The 25,445-nt window shown below is 40.2% G+C and overlaps 1 protein-coding gene across 2 annotated transcripts in view; it reads right to left on the bottom strand.

Moving 5' to 3' along the window:
* PRKN (parkin RBR E3 ubiquitin protein ligase) overlaps positions 1–25,445 on the bottom strand; it is an 802,017-nt gene that overhangs the window by 2,781 nt on the left and 773,791 nt on the right. For both annotated transcript variants that reach the window (XM_075499098.1, XM_075499097.1), the window contains 2 exons: positions 16,045–16,131; positions 2,527–2,644 (listed from right to left, as the gene is read on the bottom strand). In XM_075499098.1, coding sequence (XP_075355213.1) covers positions 2,527–2,644; positions 16,045–16,131 — 205 coding nt within the window. The remainder of the gene's footprint in view (positions 1–2,526; positions 2,645–16,044; positions 16,132–25,445) is intronic.

The following is a 25,445-nucleotide window of genomic DNA, read 5'->3' on the forward strand; positions in this document are numbered from 1 at the left end:
ATCAGCATTGTCACTGTCCCTTGTAAAAGACAATGTCCACAGAAGCATTTGGGAGGGAATGCAGAATTATTCTCTTGTGTGTAGTCAGTGTACTCCTCCCAAACGAGGACCGTTGGCAGACTTTGGTGTACAGTTGTCAGCCTCTTGACACCAGCTGTACTTAGGTAGAAGTGAAGTGCTCCTTTCAGTTTACAAATATCAGCCTAGAAGCTGGCACGTGCAGTACCCATGACCAGAGAAGAAAGCAAGCACTGCACTTTTTAAGCTTCACGCCTTAATTCACAGAATCACAGAATCACTGAGGTGGGAAGGTGCCTTTAGAGATCATCCAGTGCAACCCCCCACAGCTCAAAGCAGGGTCGACTAAAGTAGGGTGCTCAGGGTTGTGTCCAGTTGGATTTTGAATGTATCCTAGAATTGAGACTCTTTCTGGGCAACCTGTTCCAGTCTTCAACCACCCACACAGTAAAAAGCATTTTCTTATGTTTAAATGGAATTTCCTGTGTTTCAGTTTGTGCCCATTGCCTTCTGTCCTTTCAGTGGGCACCACTGAGAAGAGTTTGGCTCTGTCTTCTTTGCTCCCCTCATCAGGTATTTATATATGCAGTCCTTTTATCATCTCTGTAGCCCTTCATTGGACTCGCTCCAGTCCATGTCTCTGTTGTACAGGGGAGCCCAGAAGTGGACCCACCACTCTAGATGTGTCTCAGCAGGGCTGAGCAGAGGGGCAGGATCACCTCCCTTGGCCTGCTGGGGATGCTCTTCCTAATGCAGCCCAGGATGCTGTTGACCTTCTTTGGTGCAAGGGCACATTGCTGGCTCATGTCCAACTTTTAGTCCACCAGGACACTCAGGTCCTTTCCATCCAGTTGGCCCCCGACCTGTACCAGTGCATTTCCCTTTGTTGAACTTCATGAAGTTTCTCTCAGCCCATTTCCCAGCCGGTCAAGGTCCCTCTGAATGGCAGCACAATCAGCTGATTCCAGTATGTTGAAATATTTCTAGCCTGTCGCTGTGGCTTTGGCATTTTGCATTACAAGGCACTATTCTGATACGGGTCAGGCTATAAGCAAGGAAAGGTCTTTTCCTGCTTATTATCCATTTTCAATAAATATTTTCTTTCAAGGATAAAAAGTATAAAGGCTTTTATTTCCTTTTTGATACATTGGGGATTTTTACAAGCAACTTCCCTAAATATTAGTGGGAGTTGTGTAAATTTTATCATGATGTCAAATAGGGATATCCTGTTTGTGACAAGTGACAACTGCCTGTAATTTAACAGTGAAGATTTTGTAGCAGAGTCTAAGAGAAATGAAAGGTCCTAGCACTGCTTCCAGCCTGACCGGAAGTTTTTTTAATTTGGCTATGCACAAACTGTTAAGTATGAATAGTCACGATTATTATTTGTCTATTTCTAATCCAGTTCAAACTTCTGGTTTCCAGCCTGTTTACGAGTCTGTAAGTAATTTTTTTGACCTACCCCTCTGTTATCTCTTTTCTGCTGCCCACCTTGCTCTCTACACTTTGCCAAATCTTGTCTCACCTTCCCACTCTTGAATTCATGCTTTCTTTCCTTCTGCTTCTTGTGCTTGAAGAAGTCTCCCACTTTCCATCTGCCAACTGCCTTCTTTTCTTTCATGAAACCCCAGATTTCAGGATTTTGTCCTATTTATTCCTCAGTAATATTTCTGTAGTATCGCTGCTTGAAGTGTTCTCTCCTTGCAGTTTACAGTGTCTTATTTGGCATTTTCAGAGTCCCATTTGAATAAGTGATGCCACAAAACTGAGAAGCATCCTCTATACTTAATATCTGTATAATATTTTTATTTTTATATAATTTTAATATATTTTGATTAATTAACATAAATACAATTAAATCTTGGAACACCATGAACCTACAGGGTATAGCCTATTTTCTGTTCCTGTTCCCCATTTTAACCACCCCAGTGCCAGTAGATTACTTTTCTTCCTACATGGTAAGCACTGATGAGTGCAACCAGTTTGTCAGGACTCATGTTTCTTCCTCTGACTTGCTCTTCTACTGTGAGCATGTCACTGAGCTGAGATTTACCTCATCTAAATTCAGCTATGGACTGTGTAGATATCTACCGCAGGACTAATTCTCCACACCCCACTTTTAGGTGCAATTCTTCTGGCCTACATTAGACACATGTTCTGTTTCAGTGTAAGATGAGTTTTGCCCTACAAATGTCTATTTTTTCCACTGACAATGGAAAATCTAGACAACTAGCAGACTGAAGTCATATGAGCTCTACATCCAGTGTCTCTCTATGCCTCATTTTCCCTGTCTATAAAATAGCTGGGCATTTTGTGAGGCTTAATTAGTGGCTTTAGAACTAAGTGATTTAGATAATTTAGATAAAGCGACAGAGGGAAGATTAAAGTTCCGTGTGCTCTCCCTCTCTTGGAATAATAGGGCGCATATGTACACATGCACATTCATACATTTATATTGTAAAATGAATGTTAAAAGACAGTTAAATACGAGATAGCTAATAAATTTACCATTTTTTTCTACTGGAATATTGCAGCTGGGGCATGGCTTGGTTGTCCTCTTGATTGTTTCTCTAGATGCCTCTTCCCAACGAGCTTGCATGGCTGCGTGTTCATCAACTACGTATCCCTGCAAAGAGAGAGAAAAACCACCTGTGGGTACAATACTGAAAGTCTGCGCTGGGACATGGTGTCTACACTGAAATGATAACTATTTACCCGTGAGAAACAGACCGGAGTGACTGCAAGGCCAGGTAGGCTGGACTTTGTAAGAGAGGCAGAATTTTTGCTTCAAAATGCAAACTTATTTTCTCCCAATGTGCACAACACATGAATTGGGTTAGAGCCCAGGCTGGGGGATGGTGGGGGGAGCTGCAGCAGCTGGAGTGTGCCATCCTGGGGGTCCTTCCTCCATCCAGCTGCAGCACAGGCTATGCCCTCCCCACTGCTCCCTGCCCCAAGTGGCAGGCAAAGCCCTGGCAGGAGGACACAAGGGGCATCAAGCCGTGCTGCAAATGCACAAAGACAGGTAAAGCAAAAGGCAAGGCGAAGCAGGAGTCAGATGAACCCAGCTGAGGCATGAGATGTTAGACACCTTAGGTTTGATTCTGCTTCAGGGATTAAAGCCCTTCTTGCAAGACAAACAAAATCACTAAGGCAATGCAACACTTGATAATGCAGAATGGTGGGGTCCCTGGAAGGAAACTGTTTTTCATAATAAAATGTACTCCTTTGTTTTGGAGGTCTAGATTTCATTCACACATAAATCTGTATAAATTTAAGAGGCCTTAAGAAGCACAAAGAAGAAACACAAAAATTTTGCAGAAAAAGTAAAAAAAACCCAACCTAGTGAACAATGAAAGCAAGTAGTCCCCCAGATAGAATGACACAGATGGAAAAAGTCATCATGAAGAGTGTTTTAAAAGGGACTGCTGTGTTTGTCCTATTTATGACTGGGACAAAATTACATAATCTACACAAGTGTCCTACTTGGCAATTTCCTACCTAAAATGATAGTACAAGGACAAAAGAGATGGCAGTGCCTTGGGTCATTTCTATCACACAAGGTTGGCAACTATGTGAATAGTACCTGTAAACAATGTATGTAGTTTCCAGCCTTGAAGATCTGCTCTTTCCATTTGTAATGTGGGTTTTTTCAAGCATGTGGGAAAATTATGATCTTCAACTAAATTATATAATTTATAAAAATTCCCATAACTTCTTTGTGTATACCTTCTAAATAATACTTGTAGGCTGTTATGTGGATAGACTTTTAAAATTTATTTACATGGATTTGTTTACATATTTATTTCTAGTAAGACAGAAAAAGGAAATTGGCCCAACATGCAACATGCATGCAACATGCATGCAACATGCCCAAACATGCAACACAAGCATAAGTCCTCTTGATTTCTGCTCAGCTACTACTGATAAAACCTGTGAGTTGTTGCAGTGTCAGTGAGTAAGATCTAGATTTTATTTCTTGGCTGAAGTCACCTGAATTAAAATGGAATAACAAAGAGCAACATCTGCAGAAATTAATTTCCAGCTCATCTGGTGGCCATTGCAACATGCATCTTAAAAAAACCCCCAGGCTTTTTTAATCAGGTAACCTCAAAAATATGTTTATTGTATTATTTCTTTTATTTTACTACCTACATCAGTATCCTCAGCCCTTTAATCCCTTTTGTTGCTCCTCACAGTATTTTTCTCCAATTTGCCAGTATTTTTGATGTAGAGGCGAGAAAAGTGAACAAAGTCTTCTCAGCTGTATCCTAGAAGTGACTTTTACTTTTAGCTCTCTGCTTCTGGAGAGGACACTCGGCCCTGCACCCTGCTGGATTACTCAGCAATTCGGCAAAAGGATGACCTCTATTCAACAGTACATTCGTAAGTTCTGGGAAATAGAAAAAGCTGCTCAGGCTAATAGCAAAGAACATAAGCTGGTATTGATCTTGCAACACCTTGATCTTTAAGGAAAGATGACTTTAGCAAGCAATCTGAGCTAACTTGGAGAGGCCTGAACACAAGATGGGGAGAGTGGGGAATGCTAGACCTGGGCTTCACTTTGCCCAGTGACAGAAAGAAGATGATATTAATTTAATCTGGTTGTAATGGGAATTAATTACTTAACATTGTTAAAGATAATTCAAGATGAAAATCACTATAGCAGTGACAAAACATTGCTATTCTTTTCAGAATAATAGCTACATGAGAAGACCAGATGTATTTTTAATTTTTGTAGTCAACCCAGAAGAGCTTCACAGTGGCTCTGTTTTTCCCAAATAGTCCAAATCCAAACTGTGTGGTTCAGTACTTGGAAACATACTTTTCCCCCATCTTCATGTCTTTGTTGTGCCCTAATAGCAAATGACACTGAGGCAAAATTTCACATGCCAAATTGCTAATTTGATTTGTATGAAGATATTTGATCTTAGTTCTGAAAACAAATACAAACTTGGGAGAGCTTAGGAATAACTAAAGTAAACAACTTCAAACCGCACACATGCAATTCACTAAGAAAGAACAAATTGCTGAAAACAGCAGAGTGAATTATTACATTAATATTTTCCATTGCAGAAATTCTAGCATGAAATAGATGCAGCAGCATGATATTTTCAGCCCACTAGAGCTGAAGCATCCCTCCTATGCTCAGTCTTGCTGAATGCTAAGTTAAAAACTTCCTGCTGCAGGAAGCAAATGCAGAGAAATGGTACAGTGATGGAGTCCCTCCGATTCAGTAAAGAAATCATACCATACTGATCTATGAGCCTCCAGTGTTCATGTGCTTTATTTAGTGCTCCACATACAATGACTGCAAGCACACATATATTTATCTGCATTTTTTCCTCAAACAATAAAGGAAAGGTGTATGGCAGTTCTCCAATACCAGTGCCTTTTCAAATCACCTTCTTTCATCCTAAAGTAGCAAGCCTAACCTTCTTGACAATGGCCTAGCTAATAGAGCAGGTCTATCAAGCAGAAGCGGCTCTCACTGTGTTTGGCCTTCCCGGTCTTGGATAGGAAGTTCAGAGATGCTCCAGGTGTGCATCACACGCCAGTTTGCTGAGGACAGGAGACTTTGATCACTTGTGATGCTGACCCCACACAATATGCTCTAGTTCCCCAATTATTACAAAATATTTGTCCCAGCACTAGTGAAAAGCTACTAGATTCCATCCATGCCACTTTATGAATAATTGTTTTGATTCTCAACTGTGCTGCACATTATGACCAGGAATGAATACCCATAAATAACAGGAAGCTACAGTAAGAGCTGTTGCAAGCATTTTTCAACATCCCCTCTGCAATATTCCCTTAGTGAGATAGGGGAAAAAGTCTGTCTTGTTATCACTGGGTCACACTGAAGGACACAGATTTACTTCTGTTCTGTTTCTATGCTGAGTCCCTTGGAAAAACTAACAGGGATAAAGAGACCAGAGACTGCTGAGCACCATACAGCAATACAAGAACAGGCACCATACAGCATGTGCATGGAAAGCTTTTTATGCAGTTAATCAATATCAGGCAGTACTGGAAGAAGTCCTACAGAGACAGAAAGCATCCTGAAATAGAAATAAAGTGTCCTTCTTAAAGCAGCACCTCATTCAGGTAATAGGGCACACATCGACTTGTTGGTAGAACTACATAAAGTAAACGAAGTATGTGTTCACAGTCAGCAGCTAAGCAGTACCATCCAGATTAAAAACATTTATGGCAAAACTTCTTGTTCAAAATACTGGAAGCATTAGATATATAATGTTAAATTCCAACATCCACTGCATTATATACTGTTTTATGTGAGCACACTTCTTTTATGATCATGCTTATTTTGCCTAGCATAGACAACATCTGAAAACTGAAGACCCTTGATTCAGAATAGAATATGAAGCTGTTAACATTATGTTGTGCTTAGCTTTAGTGAATGTAATTTCTGGACTCCTGCTTGTTTGCTGTTGGTGCTTAATTCCTTTCTGATAAGCAAAAAAGCTGGTCACGCATAAGAAATATATCCTAGTGCAGCTTCCTTTAATTCAGAAATACCTTTCCTTTTGATCAGAAATGCTTGGTTTTAAGTTAATTTTCCTTGGAAAAAGAATTTTTTTTAAAAAAATAAATAGAAATATATAAAATTATGACTTTATGTGAAATATAGCATTTTAAAAAGGCTTAGATGTCTCAAAACAGAAAGTATTACTCATTTTCCAGCATGACTGTGGGAACAACTATGGATATTTGAAAGGGTTTGAAAGGAAGACAAAGAATAATTCCTTGTACACAAACCAATGTTCAACCCACCATAACATAGCCCACTAATTGTTTAGGGCTAGAGCTCCAAGCAAAAGCAACCTCATCTGTTGAAACCTGATCTACACGAGATGGTGACAGTCCAACTTAAATGTCTTTTGTTTTCTCAACTTCTTCTGGGCTGTTTTATGAACATGTTCACATGAATTAACCTCCTGTTGTGTTTCGTGGTGTCTTTTACTTCAGTTGTGGGGGAAAAAATAGCAGAAGTCTAGGGCACTAGATAGGCTAGAGGACCTTTGAAAAAAAATCCATTATTTGAGTCACTTAAGAATCCAAATCTCGGAAAGAGAGGTGCACATAGCTATGGGACCAGTGCTCTAGTCTAGAGAAAGATTTTGGCTAATCAATACACTAAAAAAATGGTGATACATGTGAACAGGAAAGATATCCATCAATGGGAATATGTTTCACACACTGGAAAAATAGTGGTGTCAGAACCACACTGATCCCGTTAAACTCACATGAAGCAGCTTTGTGTGCCAATTTGTCTGGTGTGCCTAGGGAATTCTGTTGTAAAAAAAAGAGCTGCTTTGTGATGAAAGCAACTAGCTAAAATCAAAGTGATATACACAGGGTATTGTGTCTGATACAAGATGAAAGAGACTTTCACTAAATAAAATCAGAGAGCTCTGGTTTGGTGACACTGCACATCAAGGTTCTCACTCTGCATGTTGGGGCCGTTCATATCAGCATGAATTAAATCAGGTAGCTGGTGAATAATGAATTTACGCTGCTCTAAAGCAGAAAATCTAATCTAATACAGGTCATTCTTGTATAACTTCTCCACGAGTGGAATAAAGAACATGCCTTCTCCCGTAAGTGGCAACACAGCTGCAAATGACTGTCAGCTTAACCTCATAAACAAAAGCAGCCTGTCACATCTTTTTGTTTTATTGCTGCCCAAAATAGGAAGCTAAAATTCTCTCTCTATGGTTCACATCTATTTCTCATTAGACAGAAAGTTAAGACCTATTCTCAGATTTCCTCCGGTGCATCTTTATTTATAACATAGAGATTAATTTTACAGGACATTTCCCAGTTATAGTTATTTTTCTTGCTCCTTTAATTAGGCATCTGTGGGTTGAATGTCCTGTGCTTGACATTGTGAATATACCAGCTACTAAACCCCTGAGCCTCAATTTCTTTTCCAATTGTTTCAGATACTTTAGAAATCAAGCTAGGTGTACCATTTTTTTTGTACAGCCATGTTTTATTTAACTTTTTAAATTTATCTGATGGAAAAAAAAATCAATGGTCTAATAATAGATGTTCCACATTTCATACTGTGACTCAGGACTCATTGAAGGATGTTATGTATGATGAACCTCCTCAGTAGCTTTTTCTTTCACTAAAATGCAGTGAAATAATTCATGATTTTTGTGGTCAGCATTTACTATTTAGCATTTTGATTAATTTTCCCCCTCTTTCAAGTAGAGAAAAGTTTACATAGAAATGCTGCGTGTTTCTCATTTTAACCCCTGCCTGTAGGACACCATTTCAAATACCTCACCTTCTGTTTTCTACTGTTCTAAAAGCAGTAAGGAAATTTTGCTGAAATAGTGAAGGAACAATTCTGAAAGTGATATTTGCAATATTTAGTGTATAAACACAAAATGTTTATGAGCAAGAACTGATTCAGGTCATGTAACTGGGGAGTCCAATATAATATATATGTTTTGCCTGACAACTCACCTTTCACTGAAGGTTCAAACAAAAAAGGAGCTTGCTACTTCCTTCATACAGTAAGTCAGGAGACATACGCAATTCCATATTTTTGTCAGTATTATGTCTTTCTGTTACAACTTAATATGTACATTGCATAGTTTTTCAATTCCACAATAATATTGTAAGAAATACATTACACCAAGCCTGATTTTCATGAAGCGTTAGCTAAATATTTCATATCTTAGCATTACAATGATTCAGCTAAGGATATTTTGAAAGCATCTCTATTTGGGAGTTCCACATTAAAATGAAATTCTGAAATATCTTGTGCTCACAGTGGGCCAATATGTTCTGCTGCGTAATTACAGCAAACCACCACCTACACAGAGACCAGGCTTCACAACCCTACATGCTTGCTGCAAATCTACAGGCAAAATAGCGTAAGAGATTAGACAGATGTTGTTCAGTGGATGGGAAGGGAGGCCTGGCAAGCAATGTCTGTATATTTTATACCACCTACTGGCAGCTTCGAGATTTGCATACATGAGGCAATGGGAGGACAAGATGGGCTGGAGGCTCACCTGCAGCCCAAGTGAGCTGGGAACCTTTCCAGGAACTACATTACAGAAGACTTCAGCAGGGTGCCCGGTGATGTGACAGGCTTTCCTGGATGTGTGCGCACACGCAGGCGTGTTCTTACTCCACACCTGTGCAGCAAAAAGCATTTCTGGGAAGTGCTCCAATGGGTCTGCTTCAGAGCTGATCGTTTCCCTGAGAGCACATGACTGAGTTAGGTCTGAGCCCCGAAACTACGGCTAGGGTTGCAGTCAGGGCCCAGGTGGCACGTACTGATGAATAGGATCAGGTCTGGAAAAAATGGTATCTCTGAGGTTTGCACCGACTCAGCTGAGGCACTGGACTACTTTTGGGTTGGTCTGACGGGTTCCCGGGCTGACGGCTTCTGGGGAAGTTTTATACTGCTAGAGGCAGAACAGCAAAGTTAATATCTGGATCCTGCATCACCTACCTGACTACTGTAAGGACTGGGACTCAAATAACAAATAGCTGAGGTTTGATTTGAAGATGGTAGGTTTGGGGCTAGGCTTTGAGATTTGGGTGAGCAAGGTCTCCAGCCTAGGGCTGCAGCCAGGACAGGCAGCATCCCACAGGTTTGGAGTGGGGTTGAAGTTAAGTTTTACAGCACTAGCTATAAACTTACACCTAAACAGATTGTAGGTGAAGGTTTAGAACAGGTAGCTTTGTGGCTCAGTAAAAATACTGTTGCTGTTTCTTATAAGAGGCCACAGCTTTTGTTCCAAGCCAGCACCACAGGCCTCAGGACCCATCAGGCTTTCTAGGCCTGCCTAGAGATTTGGTTTAGCAAGTGACAGCAATTATCGAACGATCAGGTGACTATTACCTATTTTGCTTTTGTATAATTTTGTATAATTGCATGGTTTAACAATGTTACATGTATTTTTGTAACTAATAGACAGCGATGGCAAGTAGAGGTATTACGGGTAGAATGAACTGTATCTGACCCTACAGTAAAAAGCTATGCAGAGGAGTAAAGGCATGAGGTGACAGCAGAGGCCTTGAAAGGGTGATATGGGAGGCCCCGGCACTATGACCCACTCTCCAGTGGTCAGTTACCCAAATGCAGCCTTGAGAGCTGGGTAAAAACAGTCTTAGGGATAACAAAGAGAACAAAGACATAACCAACTTAGGTAAAACACACCTTAGATAGTAAATTTGGATCCAACGTCGACTTGTAGATCCGTGAAGGAGTGTGTTAACAGAGATATAAAAGTGACCTCAAGTAGACCATACAGCAAGAAGGAAAAAACCCCACCAATATCGACATCATGCTCCTCCTGGTAAAGGACTCACTATGCCAGCCCCTGTCCCAGACTGAAGCCATTGAGCCTGGGACCCAGAGAGGCAGTGGAAGGTTAAACATAACACCAGAGAAATGGGTGTTACCAGGAAGTTTGCATAGCCATTATTTTAACTATATATAATTTGAACTATAAGTCCTAGTGTTATTGTAAATGGATTAAAAATAGTTCTTTCATTAGCTTTCTAAGACTTCGATAAGACTAACAATAATTTTTTTTACTTTGCGTATGCAATGAACCTGGTCTAAAATGAACACCTTTAGCAGATAATGACATTTTCAATGTAATAAAATGGCGGAAATTCACACAATCTATTCTGTAACCTGTGCGCAAGAAATTGATAACAATTTTTAGCTGCACCAGCAGCTAAAGATATATGTTTAGTGATGGATTTTGCTGGATTGCATGGTTTGCATGGCTAGGGTTGCTAGAACTAGCTGGAATTAAGGCTTGGACTAAGACTAGATATGGCCTGACAGGATTTTTAAGGAGCTTGGGTTGGAGTGTGGAGCAGAAGACGACCACTGGGCAAGCTTTAAGACTTCAGCCACTGTGGACATTTTACCTAGGCTTAGGTTTACACCTGTTGTTGGCCTAGGGTTAATAGTGGAGTTTGTTCAAATAAGATGAACTAGATTTATGTCTGGGTCCTACAAAGACTGCCAGACTGGGTTTTTGGAATGATGAATTAGACATCAGATTTTCTTTTAGGTTCAAGGCTTTGAATGCAGGTTATTGGAGGGATTTGTGTACAGCTGTACTATAGAAATCTATCATGATGTTTAATTTATTCTCTTTACTAAATTCACAGCAACCTCTGAAAAGCAAACTTGCTAAAAAGCTGTTACCTTTTTATAATCACACACTCATTGGCTTCACAGGACTAGATAATCAGCAGCTAAAACCATCTTGGGGAAAGTTTGTCCATAGATCTATCTCTAAAACATACCTTTTTATAACCCATTTCATCCAATTTGTGTCATTTTTTCCAAACATTTATGTCTTTGTGCCCCAGATTCTATTAACTTATTTACATACATGCCACTTTTACATCAGTGTCATTGCTATTGCTATTACAGTTTACCTTGCAGATGTCTCATCAACATGCCCAGCGCCAAAACAGTCCTGGGAGCTACTCTGTACATGTTCAAATCTAATATGTGGTCACCTTTTATTGTCCAGTTGCTAGTAAACAAGAAGGTGCATTACTTATCCTGGTAAAAAGCAAACTGTCTAGAATGGTTTTGCGCTAGAAAAGCTAGGCTAATTTTAAGCTGGAGACTTACAGAGGAAGTTGGGTTATGGCTAGATTCCCTGTCAGCATAGACTGTCTATGGGTGAGGTTAAAAGGGACCAGGAAGCTTGGTTTTGTGGTGTACATAGCAGGGACTATGCGGTTATTTCTAAACCTAAATCTGGCTGGAGTCACCTTTACTGTGTCATTGATTCCATCATGCACACTGTGCCTTTTAATCCATCAAATATGATTACTTCTCTCATCCCAAACTTCAAACAGTTCCAAGAGCCTGCAATGGTTTTAAAAGAAAGCTTGTCAACTGAAGTTGCCACAGATACATTTTATTTTCCCTGAAATTATGTAACTTACACTCTAAGATGGGAAATAATCAGCCCTGCACCAGTAAATGCTTAAGATGAGCTTTCAATGGCCTATCAGGGCTAAAAATGGACATTTCAGTAGAAAGAGGACATTTTATCCATCCCAATGGAGCATGCAATATCTGTGCATAGATCTGAAAGATCATGATATACCTGTATTTAAAGCTAGGCTACTCTCTGCATGCCTGCTGCAGAGTTTGCCTTTTCTACCCCAAACAGCAAGCAATGCCCTCTAGCTTCCCACCATTATAAGGCTCAAACCCCTTTATTTCAAATAGCCTTAAGCACCACACGTGGCACCTGCTTTGTCCCTCTTGTGCTCCGCAGCCGCGGTTGCCCTCTTCCTTCCTCCTGCCAACTGACTGCGTTCCCCCTTCCCCGCTGCCCTCCCTCCCTTCGAGTCCCACCAGCTCCGCTCCCCCCTCTTGACCTCAGGCTTCCTCCGTACTCCTTCTGACATCTGGCCCAGCACAGGCCCCTTTCGCCGCCACCATTTCTGCTTCCTGGACCCTCCTTGTTGTCCCATGTCACCTCACAGGCTTATTTGCTTTCTTCTCTCTTCCTTCTCCTCTTTCTGGGGCTTCCAAGATATCTCTGAAAGCTCTTGGCTTTCATGGACACTTGAATGCCTCTCTATCAGTTTCTACCTCTCTTTCTGAGGGATCTCCTTCTCAAAGGCTTCCCAAATTGGTGTCAGGCTCTGAGGGTACCAGCAGACCTTGCTGTCCCAGCCCAGTCCCCTGGGAGTCCCCCCACCCTGCCCACGGCCCAGGACTCCATGTCAGCCCCTGGGGTCGTCAGCCCCTGCCCCAGCAATGCAGCAGCAGGGCTGGTCTCCAGTTCCCCACAGCCCTGCCCTGCCCGACCACGAGGCCCACCAAGCCAGGCCCACACGCAGGTCCAAGGCCCATCCCGGCCTCAGCCCACCCTGTCCCTGGAGGTGCCAGGCCCTGCCCCAACAGACCCATGGGGAGCCCCAGGGAGCAGATGGCCCTTGTGGCACCCTGGCACACAGGCCATTAGAGGGCTGCTTTGAGTGGCACCACAGCTCTTCCTGCTCTCTATGTGGCCATCAACTTCTGGCTACCCAATTCCTCCACAACAACAGTCCTTTTTGGCTTTTCTTCCAGCTCTTTCACGCTCCACCATCTTCATCTCCATCATGCTGACTTAGGCCTAAACCTGTCCACAGTGTTTCCTCTCACACTGGGAGTGTCAGGGACGTGCAGGCATTTGCAGAATGTGAAGACAACAGAAGGTCTTTCACTACTGTAGCCACTAGAGGCTGAAATAAAAGCTGCATTTTTCTTATAGAAAATATTTTCCTGAGACCACATATCCTGCGCCAGTTCCAGAGAGTAACAGTTTGGTGGCAGCGTGTCTGGTTGACTCTGAAATCTGAGCGGCGGGAATTGTGACAATAAGATCTGTTTCTAAAATAAATGATATGGAAAGGATCCGGACAGGAGTCAAGCTGCAGGAGCTGAAGACAACCCTGGAAGTGTATTATTCCTACCTTGAAACAGATGCTGGTCAAAGACAAAACAATCCCCACTGCCTGAACAAGCAGTACAATAATAGCAAGTTAACTCTGACACACAGGGTTGTGCACCTAGCAGGGGAGGGCCAAACAGAACAAAATGGCTGAAAGCACAGGTGGATAAATGTTTAAATTAATCTCAGTGAGAGAGAGATGAAAACAGTCCCACACGCACTCCTTTCCATATATGCCCCACGAATGTTCTGTATGTATCGTATGGGAGTGTTGTAGGCAGGATAGCTTCGTAGTGATGCTATTCAGATGAAACCAACATCTCACCAGCCCCTGGGCTTGCCTTGGTTTAGCTACCAATCCCTTGGCTTGCCCGATTACAGAAAGGGAGGGAAAACATTCCTCAGTGGCACATCGCCACCCTGTGGAAAAGTTTAATTAGCGCAGTTTCTCTTAGTTTCTTAGAGGAAAAGAAGGCTGGCCGAAGTCAATTAACTTCAGCTTAAGTTGGAGTCTAAATGAATTTTGGGTAGTCTACGGTCTTGTCTTTACGGGGGAACTGATTTGCATAGCTGCAAGAGTTATTCTGGTACTATCATTTAGCTGTTCTGGAACAGAGCTTTGAGACTACAGGAAATTTTTCAGGAACAGCACTGGAACAGCAAAAGTAAACTTTCCTAAGTTAACAGGTATAATTGGGTGCAATTCATGTGCTGAGATACTGGACCAGATGGACGAAGTGCTCCCATTGTCATCAGAAGAAGCTAAGGCAATATGCAAATATGTAAAATAAACCACTTCTTCCTACGGTATTCTGATTTTTCCTGGCACACCTTTATCTCTGCCCTAGAGCATGGAAATTATACAAACTCTAACTTCCACAGAGCCAACATTGTTAAGCTCATTTGTAAGGTGCCCTGATGACTCTCAGTACTCTAGGCAAAACTCCAGGCATAGACAACTTAATGGATAGAGTGCTCACTGTTCATGTTGAGATGTATTCAAGTTCTAGCTCTATTTAATTCAGGTAAGACATTGAGCCTTGGTCTCTTACTTTACTGGGCTATTGGATACTTCAAGTATGTCTCAATGTCTCTGTTGAAGTTGTTTTGTTTTTACAGAAATGTGAATGGGAGCTGGAAGGCTGTTGAAGGCTACTGCAAACAAAAGGAGATTGTTCTTCATAGAGAGTAATTAAGCTGCAAATCTCCTTGTGCATATATATATATATGGCTTCAAAAAAGGGGGTTGCACAAATTCATGGAATAAAAATTTGCTGATAGTCCTTAAACACAAAATACCGCATCTGAATCACAAATCACTAGAGGCTGGGAAAGTAGATGGATTTTGGGTCTCATACAGTACACATGTTCCAGGCCACCAGAGGTAGATACCCTGACTTGACTACTAGGATACAAGCTGTTTAATTCTGTCGCAACAAGTGCTAACTCTTTTTATAAATTAGAAGAGCTTCACTAAGAAAGGTGTAAGAAGAATCTCTACACAGTTCATAGCCTAGTGCAGTGTCTCCAAAGTATGGCAAATGAACTGTCTCGTCGTAGCACATGGCAAAGGTTCCCAGTAGGCCTCCAGCTCCCTCCCAGTCTCTACATCCAAAGAGTGAGAGGCCCCAGAAGCCAGCCTCAGACAGAGCCTGCCTGCAGGCACTGACAGGAGCTGGGCATGCCTCACTGAGAGCTGGCCGGACGCAAGTCCCCATCAGCACCTGCCCACAATCCTACATCTGCCATGCTGGACTGTGCGAGGGCTCAGGGTTCGACTTTCTTCTTAGCATCAAACATGCCAGACATCTGAATATCAGTTTTCTGCTTCCCAGGAGCGCACCCTGGGCATCAAGCTGTGAGATATTTAGGGGATATCTCTCCTGTTCTTTGCACTTTCTCTCTCTCTCTCTCTCTTTTTTTTTTTTTAATTGGAAAGGCTGTGATTTATTTGCCATGGAGAGCAGGGAAACTTGCATCTCAAACAAAGAGAAATGCCAGGAGAGAAAAACTATTTCCTGTCCAGGTCTATAGCTACAATAGCTACAAAATTATAGAGCAGCCTAGAATAATTATCATCTAACAGCTTCCAGCCTAGGCAATCCATTTTTTATTTCTCTAAGCTAAAACATAAATTATCAACAGCATTTTCTGCATAGGCTGTATAAAAACCCTGTTGTTCAGTCCAAACCCACATGATTTCCTGACTGGTGCACTGAAAATAAGCTGAAAGGCAGCAAGACTACAGAAAGTCTTTCAAAAGTGTTCACAATGAATAGAGACAACCTCAAAAGGCCATTGGGAAGGCCTTTTCTTTATCAACTGAAGGCAGAGCCCTGTGTGTTCCTGACAGAACTCAGCTACTCTATCAATCAGAGCAACTGAAATCCACCGCAAAGCCAATTCGGCAACTCCAACGGCTGGAGTAATTCAGCATGAACATAATTGCTTTTACTTAGGATTATAATTAGGACCCATTTGACAAATGTCACTCTAGCTGGGCCAGGGATAATGATCAGGATGTAATGAGTTGTGGGATCCCTACCTTCTGGGCCATAGCTCCCTGTGTGCTGAGGAGAGAGCTGCATTCCCCTTCATGGTATTCTTCTTTACATTCACGGCAGAACACAAACTGGAAAACAAACCAAAGCACACAAGTCATAAAAACACATTAGGGATATAGACAGCAGGTTACAATCATGAAGAGTCATACAGCAGATGATCTCTTGCCCTTCTCATCCCATTAAATTCCCATAATCCTCCTAACTGTGCATCTTATTATACACTCTGATCATTAACACAACAATTTTGCTGTTGTTATTATACATTTCATCGGTCAAGTAACATAAATGCCATTATTAAAAATGACATTTTGCTACATGGTCCGTTTAGGGACATAAAGTCATCATAGATACTTCTGGGTGTGTTTCTCCTACAGTGAAATCTGTTTATACAAGAAGGGTGCTGGATGAAACAAGTGGTTCTGCTATATAGTGTTTACTAATGGAAATAGTCTATTCATAGTTCTGAACCAAATGCATTCTCCTCAGAAAACTATTACTGGCTTTACTAGGGATGATCATTTTATATATGTCATATGAAATACCATTTTCTAGAAAATTATATCCTTGCCATGAACTTTTATAGAATGGTTTAAAAAAATCCATAGAAGAAACACAATGATAGGTTAGTTAGCATGGGTTTTAAGGGACTACCTCTAGACCCTTATTGCATTTCTAGCAATTGTTCTGGTTTAATCTTCCTTAAATTACATTGTTCTTTACATAAGGCTTCATTCAAAAGTAATATCTTTCGCAGATAAGTAAAACATTTGTCCCTACCTCAGTCTGAGCTGCCTCTGCCACCTAAACTGGTTCATATGTATCAAGTTTGCTGCCTTTTTTTTAAACTCTAAAATGAAGATATCTGTCTTGACATGTGTCAAAATCTTTGACCCATCAATGCTGCATTAAATTCTGTGTCCTTGCAGGTAAGGGGAAACGTCAATAATGTAAAATAGGTCTCTCTCATGCTGTTTTAAAGCTATGCTGTCTTGATGCAACTCCAGACTCTGAAAGATCTCTCAGCAGTAAGCCATTCTGACTGGCATTGTAAGCAAGACTGATAAAACAGCCTTGATTTTTAGATACAGAGCTGCATTCACATGTAATGAATAAAGGATAGCAGGAGGACATGATGCTAGAACATTTGTCTGCCACAAATTCCAGCTTTTGCAATTTCATTTTGAACTCTTTCAAGCTTTATTGTCACTTTTCTAAGCAGCACTGAAAGTCGTATTTCATTGTCATGCTAAAGAAACTGCACTTTTATGAAAAGAAGCATTGTGCAAGTCCAAAAGGTTTGATCCTGTTATTCAGAGAGTCAGGGAAATTTGGAGTGGAGGAATGGAGCAAGTGTTCTAACTTCCAGAGATATCCAACCTAATCACTTGTTTGCTTTCTCATAACTTCTCTCCACTATTTTGGCAATGATTTAAAATGATTTATTTTACTTCACCTACCTCTGATTTGTTAATTCACTTGCACTTGTTAGCAAACAGCTTAACAATGGAGGCACTTTGGCAAGGTATGTTGTATGAGAGGCTGTATTTTTGCAATAGAGCATCATTTAAATACAACAACAATTTGCACTGCATTAGCGGTCGAAAGTTTCAGCCGTGTGGAACACTCCTCAAGCGCATATAGAGAGGTACTCTCTGTCTGGATACTTAATATCTCAAAGACTTGCTATCCCCTAACAATTAAGGTTATGGCAAGGCTTAACTGTATTTCCTACTGTGTGTCCTGTTCTCTTTTTCCTTCATGACTTTATTTCCTTATGAACACATCTGGCTGAAAACATTTGTCTGAAAGAGTTTTGTATACACTTGCTTTATCACTGCCTTATCACACAACGCCTCAGCTTGCTTTCCTCACTCCAGTCTCTTTCACTTTTCCCAGGCAAGTGCAATTTTAAACCTTTCATAAACATTGAAAAGGGGGAAATACTGAAGAAAGAAAAAAAACTCCAGGGCATATATTTTGCAAAGACGTTCTGGCTGCCTCGCAATGTAGTTTATGTGGTGTTGCTATTTATTATAATGATAAAATTCATAAACTCATGCCGTATTATTTAAAGGTGCGAAATGCATTTTCTCATTAGAAAGGCCAGTTTCTATACTTACCTTTAAAATAAAAAATCCTCAGGACCAATGTTACCACTGTTTTCCCCATAGGCTTGCTGTACTGGAAACATGTGTGAGCGTATAACTGGGCCTTTCACTAACAATTGTATATCCTGCAAGTAAGTCCATGAGTGAGCCTGCCACATCCTTGTGATGAAACAAAGCCTGATTTTTTTTGGTGAGACAGGATACTCTTTTCACATCTTATTAGATAATGGATGAGATGTAAAATCAGTTCTGTGGCAAAAGAACACCCTGGAGGCTGATCAGTTTGTCAGAATAAATAGGCATCTCCCAACAGAAATGTATTAAGCACTCCCTTTTTATGGCAAAGCATGCATCATAAAGAAAAGGCATGTCACTTACAACAAAGAGCAGTTTGTGATAGTTTTATTCATTTTTTACATTCACACATGAAAAATATAATAAAGTTTCAGTAATAAAATTCAGCAACTGCAAAAATGCTGTCAGTTAACTTGTATTTTGTGGCTTCATTAATATTAATACAGTTATTTTGCCCTTGGAAAAAAAAGGATTTAAGTTGTTCAGTCAGGATTTAACACTTTTGCATAAATTTAATATTAGTAAGTGTTTAAAATTACTATAAGTAGTGTAATTACTAATAACAGTCACACTTTCTTTCCCTTCGTTTGCCAAAAAAAGACTGGCAGATTACTGTGATAATATAAACAGCATTTAAACTTCCTATGTCTTTGTGTATTTAGCACTTACTGTTGTTACTTTTGAAAGATTCTTCAGTTGGAAAACAACCAACACAAAGAATAAATCCCAAAGGTCCCAAACCTACCCTCTAGGTTTATGCATTAAAAAGAGGATTAGCAGGGAAATCCCCAAAGCACTTAAGCGACTTAGGCACTGGAAATTAATATAACCTGTGTGTGTGCTACTACAGGCTTTTGAATATCTGTAAAAATGTATGAGATAGGCCTAAGCAGAAATCCTGAATCCAAGTGACCTCAGAATAGGAGGTTTAAAAACCTCAACAGGGATGCAGATCCTGTTTTTAAAATCCTCCTATCTTTATGATCATTCAAACAAAAGGTATAATCAGACCAAACTCTGGTCAACTCTGTGGAATTCAAACCCCACAGGTGACATCTGCAGTGCCAAGAGTGACGCTGAATGAAAACAAGGATGGTGAAACCAAGCTGTAGTCTCAGTTATTCCTGACTGGCCCATTTACAGTGTTTTCAGTTTGGAAGTGGGAGCAGAATGTAGCTCTTTTTTTGGATGAAAGGAAAATGAGTTTGTCATTTACATGCTATGCTGGTTGGTTTTTTGGAAACAAGATTTTGCCGTTTCCTTTTTCAAAACATTTCAAAGATCTGCTTTCCCTTGCATTAAGCACCACAGCTCTCATTCTCTCTCTTGCCTACTGCAAATGCCTTTTCTTTGGTCTCTGATAATATCTCCCTATTGTGCTTATAAAATATTACTGTTAAAATTATCTTTCTTCCAACTTCAATACAATACTACATTATAATCATAATGCATGCTAAGGGTGAAATAAACCACAGTTGACAGGTGTTAATTTTATTACTTAATGAGCTGCCAGAAAATGCACATTAAGTGCTACTGTAATGTGAGAAGGCTATAGTATATTCTAAAGAGAATACATGGGAAACCCAGTATAATCGGAGATACATATGGAGCTAGATAGGCTTATTTTTACGTCTTCAAAACCAGTTTGGTTATATATTACACATCAAAGCAAAATAATGTCTCATTCTAAGATACTTGCACAGCTTTGATCACCAGAGCATCAGAGCATCTTGGAATTGTAAGCGAACCTCTCTCACCATACTCCCATGAAGCAGCAATGTACTACTATTTCTGTTTTAGTGACTGGTGCCTAATTCATAGAAATCCTTGGCCACAGATCCCTAACATTTGAGGATCTTAATTGATGTGGAAACCCAAACGCCATTGAAGATCCACACCAAAGAGACTTGTCCCAGATCACATAGCAGCACTGGCCCTGTAAGGGAGAAGACTTCCAATTTTTAAACATTGGGCTCCCTGCTAATCATCTCAGATCATTCCTCAAAAGAACCACACCCTGGTTGCATAAGGTCAAAACTCAGCCTAATAAAGGTAATCAGTAAAGTATTTCCATGCTTTTTTTTTTTGGTAAATGAAAATACGATGGGGGAGTGCAAATAAGTAGTCACCAATCACACAGAAGCTCCTACGAGTTCCAACAAGCAAAAGTTTATATTGTATACAGCAAATGTATAGTTGTTTGGTTTTTTTATCAGACTAACAGGATTTTTCAACTAGATTTTTTTTACCTGTAGATTGTTTTATTAAATAGTAACATAAATAAAACACTGGAAAGGCAAAGAATTCCCTCTCTTCACCTGACAACGTGATCACCTGGTCAAAAAAACCCCCTTGAAAATGTAAAATATTATAAGGCACCTAGTTTCAATCTAAATGAGCTTTTGTAGTCAAAGTATAGGCTGCTGATTGGAGCAAGGATTTACAGTGAAATATGAGCATGCCTTGAAGAAATCAAAGCTATCAGAGAGTGACATATAGAATGGCACTGCCCATAATACCCAAAGTCATTTCTCTATAGTGTTTCTGTTCAGAAAAATGTAGCTTCCAACTGAACTTTCCAAAGTATAAATTATAATGTTATAATGAATGATACATACCTACGGATTTTTTTTTTTAAGAAAAGCCCCCAGACCGCAAATTTCAGTGGAAAAGGTTTTACCATATAGTCTACCTTTCAAGTAAGAGAGCAGTCTGATTCTTGGCTAGAGTTCCATAAACACAGACTAAACACATAAACACAGACTAAGCATTTTTTACTTTGAAACTATGTACTTTCTTACTTATTTCCATCCGAAGTCGATTAAACACAACCCTCACCCTCTCCCCGAATGTCACAATCTTTGTCATGCTACTGCCGTGAACCGCACATCTTGGGTATTGGACTGACTTTGCCTCTGGCACTTTGTTATATCCAGCACCAAGTGTGAGACCGTCAGCCACATGCCCTGCCTTTTGGTATTTCTTGTGCTTACAGCAAGAACCTTTAAAAGCAGAATATTTACCATCTGCAGTAGCTATGTTTACTTAGGATTTGTGGCTTTGCCAATTGCCAGTTATAGAAAAACCTGCAAATACTACAATGGAGATAAATGGCACAGTAGAAAAAGTATCCATTTTTAATGACACTGGTTTTATCAGATATAATGCAATTGCAAAGCATGGTAGTACATGCAGAGCAATTTTGGTCTTTTTCCTTATAATAAAGTACACACGTTTACTATGCATATTACATCTAAAATCAAACTTTTGTGAGGAGCATGACAATCTGTCAAAACATGGTGTAAAAAATGTAGCTGCAGTCTCTGTGCAGCTTTCGCAATCTAAGGGCAATTTGCTATCAATACTATAAGAGGCACTTTTCTATAAACATTAAAAACTTGAAGTGTAGGACTGCATCAAAATGTCTTAGAGATTTCAATGTTTTTCTTTTGAATCTGAAAGTGGAAGTCTCCCTCCTGACTTCTACAAAACAACCCATGGGCTCATTCCCTAAGATCTAGATGACAGCATGTACATCCCAAGGCTCTTCAGTGGGTGCTGGTGAGTGTGCTGACAAACAGACTGTCCTGGATCTTGCCTTGCATCAGCCAGCATTAACCTAAAAGATGATTGGTAAAATGGACAGCAGAAGCTCAGAGAACCTGTCCTAGACCTCCCCAAATCTCCTGTTTGCTGATTTATGTAGACGGGCAATCTTCTTTCCACCCCCTTCTGAATTGTCTTGTGGTCCAAGTGCTGCAAGGGATAGAACTGAAGAAAGAAGCTGAGAGGAGCCCAGGTGCTTCTCTCAGATGAAATGACTTCAGGCCCCTGTGGGGAAGGGATAATGCTCTTTCCAGATTCCTCTACCCCATACCTACAAATAAGGGTATTGTACAATCTTGTTCTTAGCATGTTGGCTGGGAGGTGAGACTTACTAGCCCATTCCAGAAAATAAGAATGAAAAGTCTATAAAGCAGTGTTAGTAACAAGATTATGTGGTATATTGAAAGTATGAAAACCTGTTATTTGTTGTGCTATTATGTGTGCATAATAGAGTCAGGTCTTGTTATCACTGATGACTCCCATCTGATAGCTGACAACCCATGCAAACATGAATTCAAACACTGCAAAATTTTCAAAGTGGACCATGGTTTTGGTTGTCTGAATAGGCATATCTGGCCCTGGCAGAGCTGCACATCTTTTACTAGGAGCAGAACAATCCTGTGCCCTGGAGCACTGGGATGAGATGCCCAGATTGATGCCAACCAACTTACCTCTGGAAAAAGAAGCCAAACAAGCTTAAACAAAGCAGGCAGCTGCCTACAGCAGCAGGCTGCTAAATACAGCAAGACAGTCATGTCCCTGTGACTTACCTCACCTGTGCCAGAGCTGCGGACAGCAAGCAGAGAGAGCAAGGCTTCCAGTCTGTCATGCTACAGGGACTATGACAAGTCCTCAGATGTTAAACATCAGTACTTTGAAGAGCTCTTCCTAACCCCAGAAATAGCTGCTGCCACAGACTCTGACCCCTCCTTCAGGACCAGCTGTCACAGCCAGGCATCTTCCTCCACTCTTAATTCCTGCGTACCCGCTTCTCCTCTCTGCCTTCTCATTTCTATGCAGCAGTAGCCTAGCCCCTTTCCTTCTTCTTCAGGTGGCAAAACTGAATTTCACTTGCAGCTTACACTGCTGAGAAGCTTTAAGGTAGCCCTGCTGGAAGGCTTACAGCCATGGCAGTAATCTGTAGCTAATGCAGCTATAGCTCTTTTGGGACCTGGACTACTGGCTCTGCATGGTGCTGTATTATGCTGGGTAGATGTTTCAGCACTGCTTGGAGCAAGCTTGGGGATGCAGAACTACAGAGATGCTTTACTTCATTGTGTAGTGCAGACATGATCAAGAAATTTAATTCAGTATTAGGTTCTTGCTGGCACCACTGGAGAGAGAAAAAACAATTGTGTATTGGCTTAATTCTGTTCCTATTTACGTAACTTCAGTAAGTGGTACAGACACCTAATGACATCTAGCTAGTGTGTAATTTTGAGCAATTTTACACCTGGATGACTAACAAAATGCAAAGTGGATACAGGTAAACTTAAGATTTCTACAAATGATTTCCATAATAAATTACATGGTATTTATATGAGGAAACATTGAAGAAATGTCAATATTATTGCCACTTTATCATTTAATGGAATATATTAGAAACTAAATGCAAGGGAGAACAGGATTAGTCATTGATGAATATAAGGAACATTTTTCAAGCAGCCAAAGATATAAAATGTATCTAAACTGTGATATTTTAAAAAAAAAAACTTTTTGTAATCTAGTGGATATTATTCTTTATATATTTTGAATATCTCACAAAAGAACATAGCATTCCACTTACTACTGATATAAAGAAAAAAAAAAGAAAAAGAGAACTAAACCTCTAAATACATAATATATATGGGCATATATTAAAACATACACTGTGTATGTCTCCCACCTACAGTAGTAGAAATCCACTGTAACTCCAGTGGAACAATACAGTATTTCCCCTAGAGCAGATAATGTCAGAGCATGAGTTACGTTCTAAAGAAAAAAAACCTAGCATGTATGTTATCAACACTAAAATGGATATAAAGAAGAATAAGAAGTAAAATTTTATACTGAAGGAAGCATTATTTTTAAGGAACTAGGATGCAAAGAGGGAAAATGATAGTTGTCTTGAGATGCCTTTAGAAAGTGTGATACAAAGCATTTTATAACAAGCATAACAGCGTATCTTTTGAAAATATTCTTCCTGCAGAAGATGCATCACTTCACATGTGTGGTGTCAAAAGTCGATCTTTTGCACCATGGTTGGAAGCTACATTAAAATATCACTTCTCGCAAGTTTGAAGAAGATGTTTTGTTGCTGAATGCATACATCAGTCCACAAGGAATGTCATGAGGAATGAATTTTACTGCCTGTGGCTTTAGCTCCTGCTCTAGCTGCTTTGGAGTTCAATTAATATGCTCTTAAACAGTACGACAAACCTATTTCCATATGATAATATTGCTGCTATGCATGCATGCCCTGGGCATTTGAGCATCTAGCTGCACATTTATATGTGCAAAAAGACCTGGAAATTTGATGTTTCATTAACGTGGTTCTTGAATGAGCTACTGAACACTCAGGCTGGGAAGCTGATGAGAGTTAAGCAATTACCCAGTGCCTAATTCACACTGAGTTGCAATAGAAATCAGGCCACTCACTTCCCTGAATGTTTTTTTAAATATCCCTGACATAACCAAGGCACCCCACATATGAACTTTTATTCCGTGCCATTCGGACTGTGTTCCTGTAACCATGTGCAAGAAGCACATACTTTGTTCATCTCCTGGCTGCTGGAATTCACCTACATTTAAAAAAAGCTCACCCAGCAATATTAAAAAATTACCAGAAGATGGCAGCAGTGACACAGGAATCAACACAGGCAGGCTTTGCTAAGGTTTTGCAATTGAAAAACATTCTAAAAAAATCATAGTCAAGAGCTAAGATCCAGTCCAGGGTTACTAACAGCTGATACATGCAAAACCAGTCCTGACAAGACAGTCTCATAAAGAAGAAACGGTATTCAGATGCACTGAAACACATAAAAAGGAGCAAGGGTTGCTCCTTGTTTCAAGGGCATTGCATCTTACTTCTCTTGAATCTGGTAACAGTTGAAGCCCTGTAAAAAGAACATCCTTCTAAATATGACCATCTAGCAAATAAAATAGCATAAATAACGTATCTTGGATAACTATGGTGCTGTTTTAAGTGTTGTATTTGGTTCATGCTACCTCCTATGTGTAGCACTTGCTTTTTATAACTATAAATGCACATTTAGTCTATGTGCTAGGGAGAGCACAAAATAATGAACAGATTTCTGTAAGTCAGTCTCTTCTAAGGAAATGCCTAGCTTCTGCACAAGGGTCCAGTGAATGTCCCTTTCCTCTTAGTGCCCAGATTAAGCAAGGCATTAGGATATTTCTCTGAGATAAATTCTTTTATTTTGGGGGGGGAGGGGAAGGAATGATCTTAAGCCTCTATTCTGCTTCTAGTTTATGTTTGTCTTACGAAGAAGTGAATCCTTTAAAATTAGGGAATCTGCAATCTACAATCATCAAATCCATTCCATGTTCTCTTTAAAGACCAGCACCATTCAGTTCAACAACTCCTTGGTTCA

The sequence above is a fragment of the Mycteria americana genome, chromosome 3, assembly GCF_035582795.1.
Source record: "Mycteria americana isolate JAX WOST 10 ecotype Jacksonville Zoo and Gardens chromosome 3, USCA_MyAme_1.0, whole genome shotgun sequence".
Lineage (NCBI taxonomy): Eukaryota > Metazoa > Chordata > Aves > Ciconiiformes > Ciconiidae > Mycteria > Mycteria americana.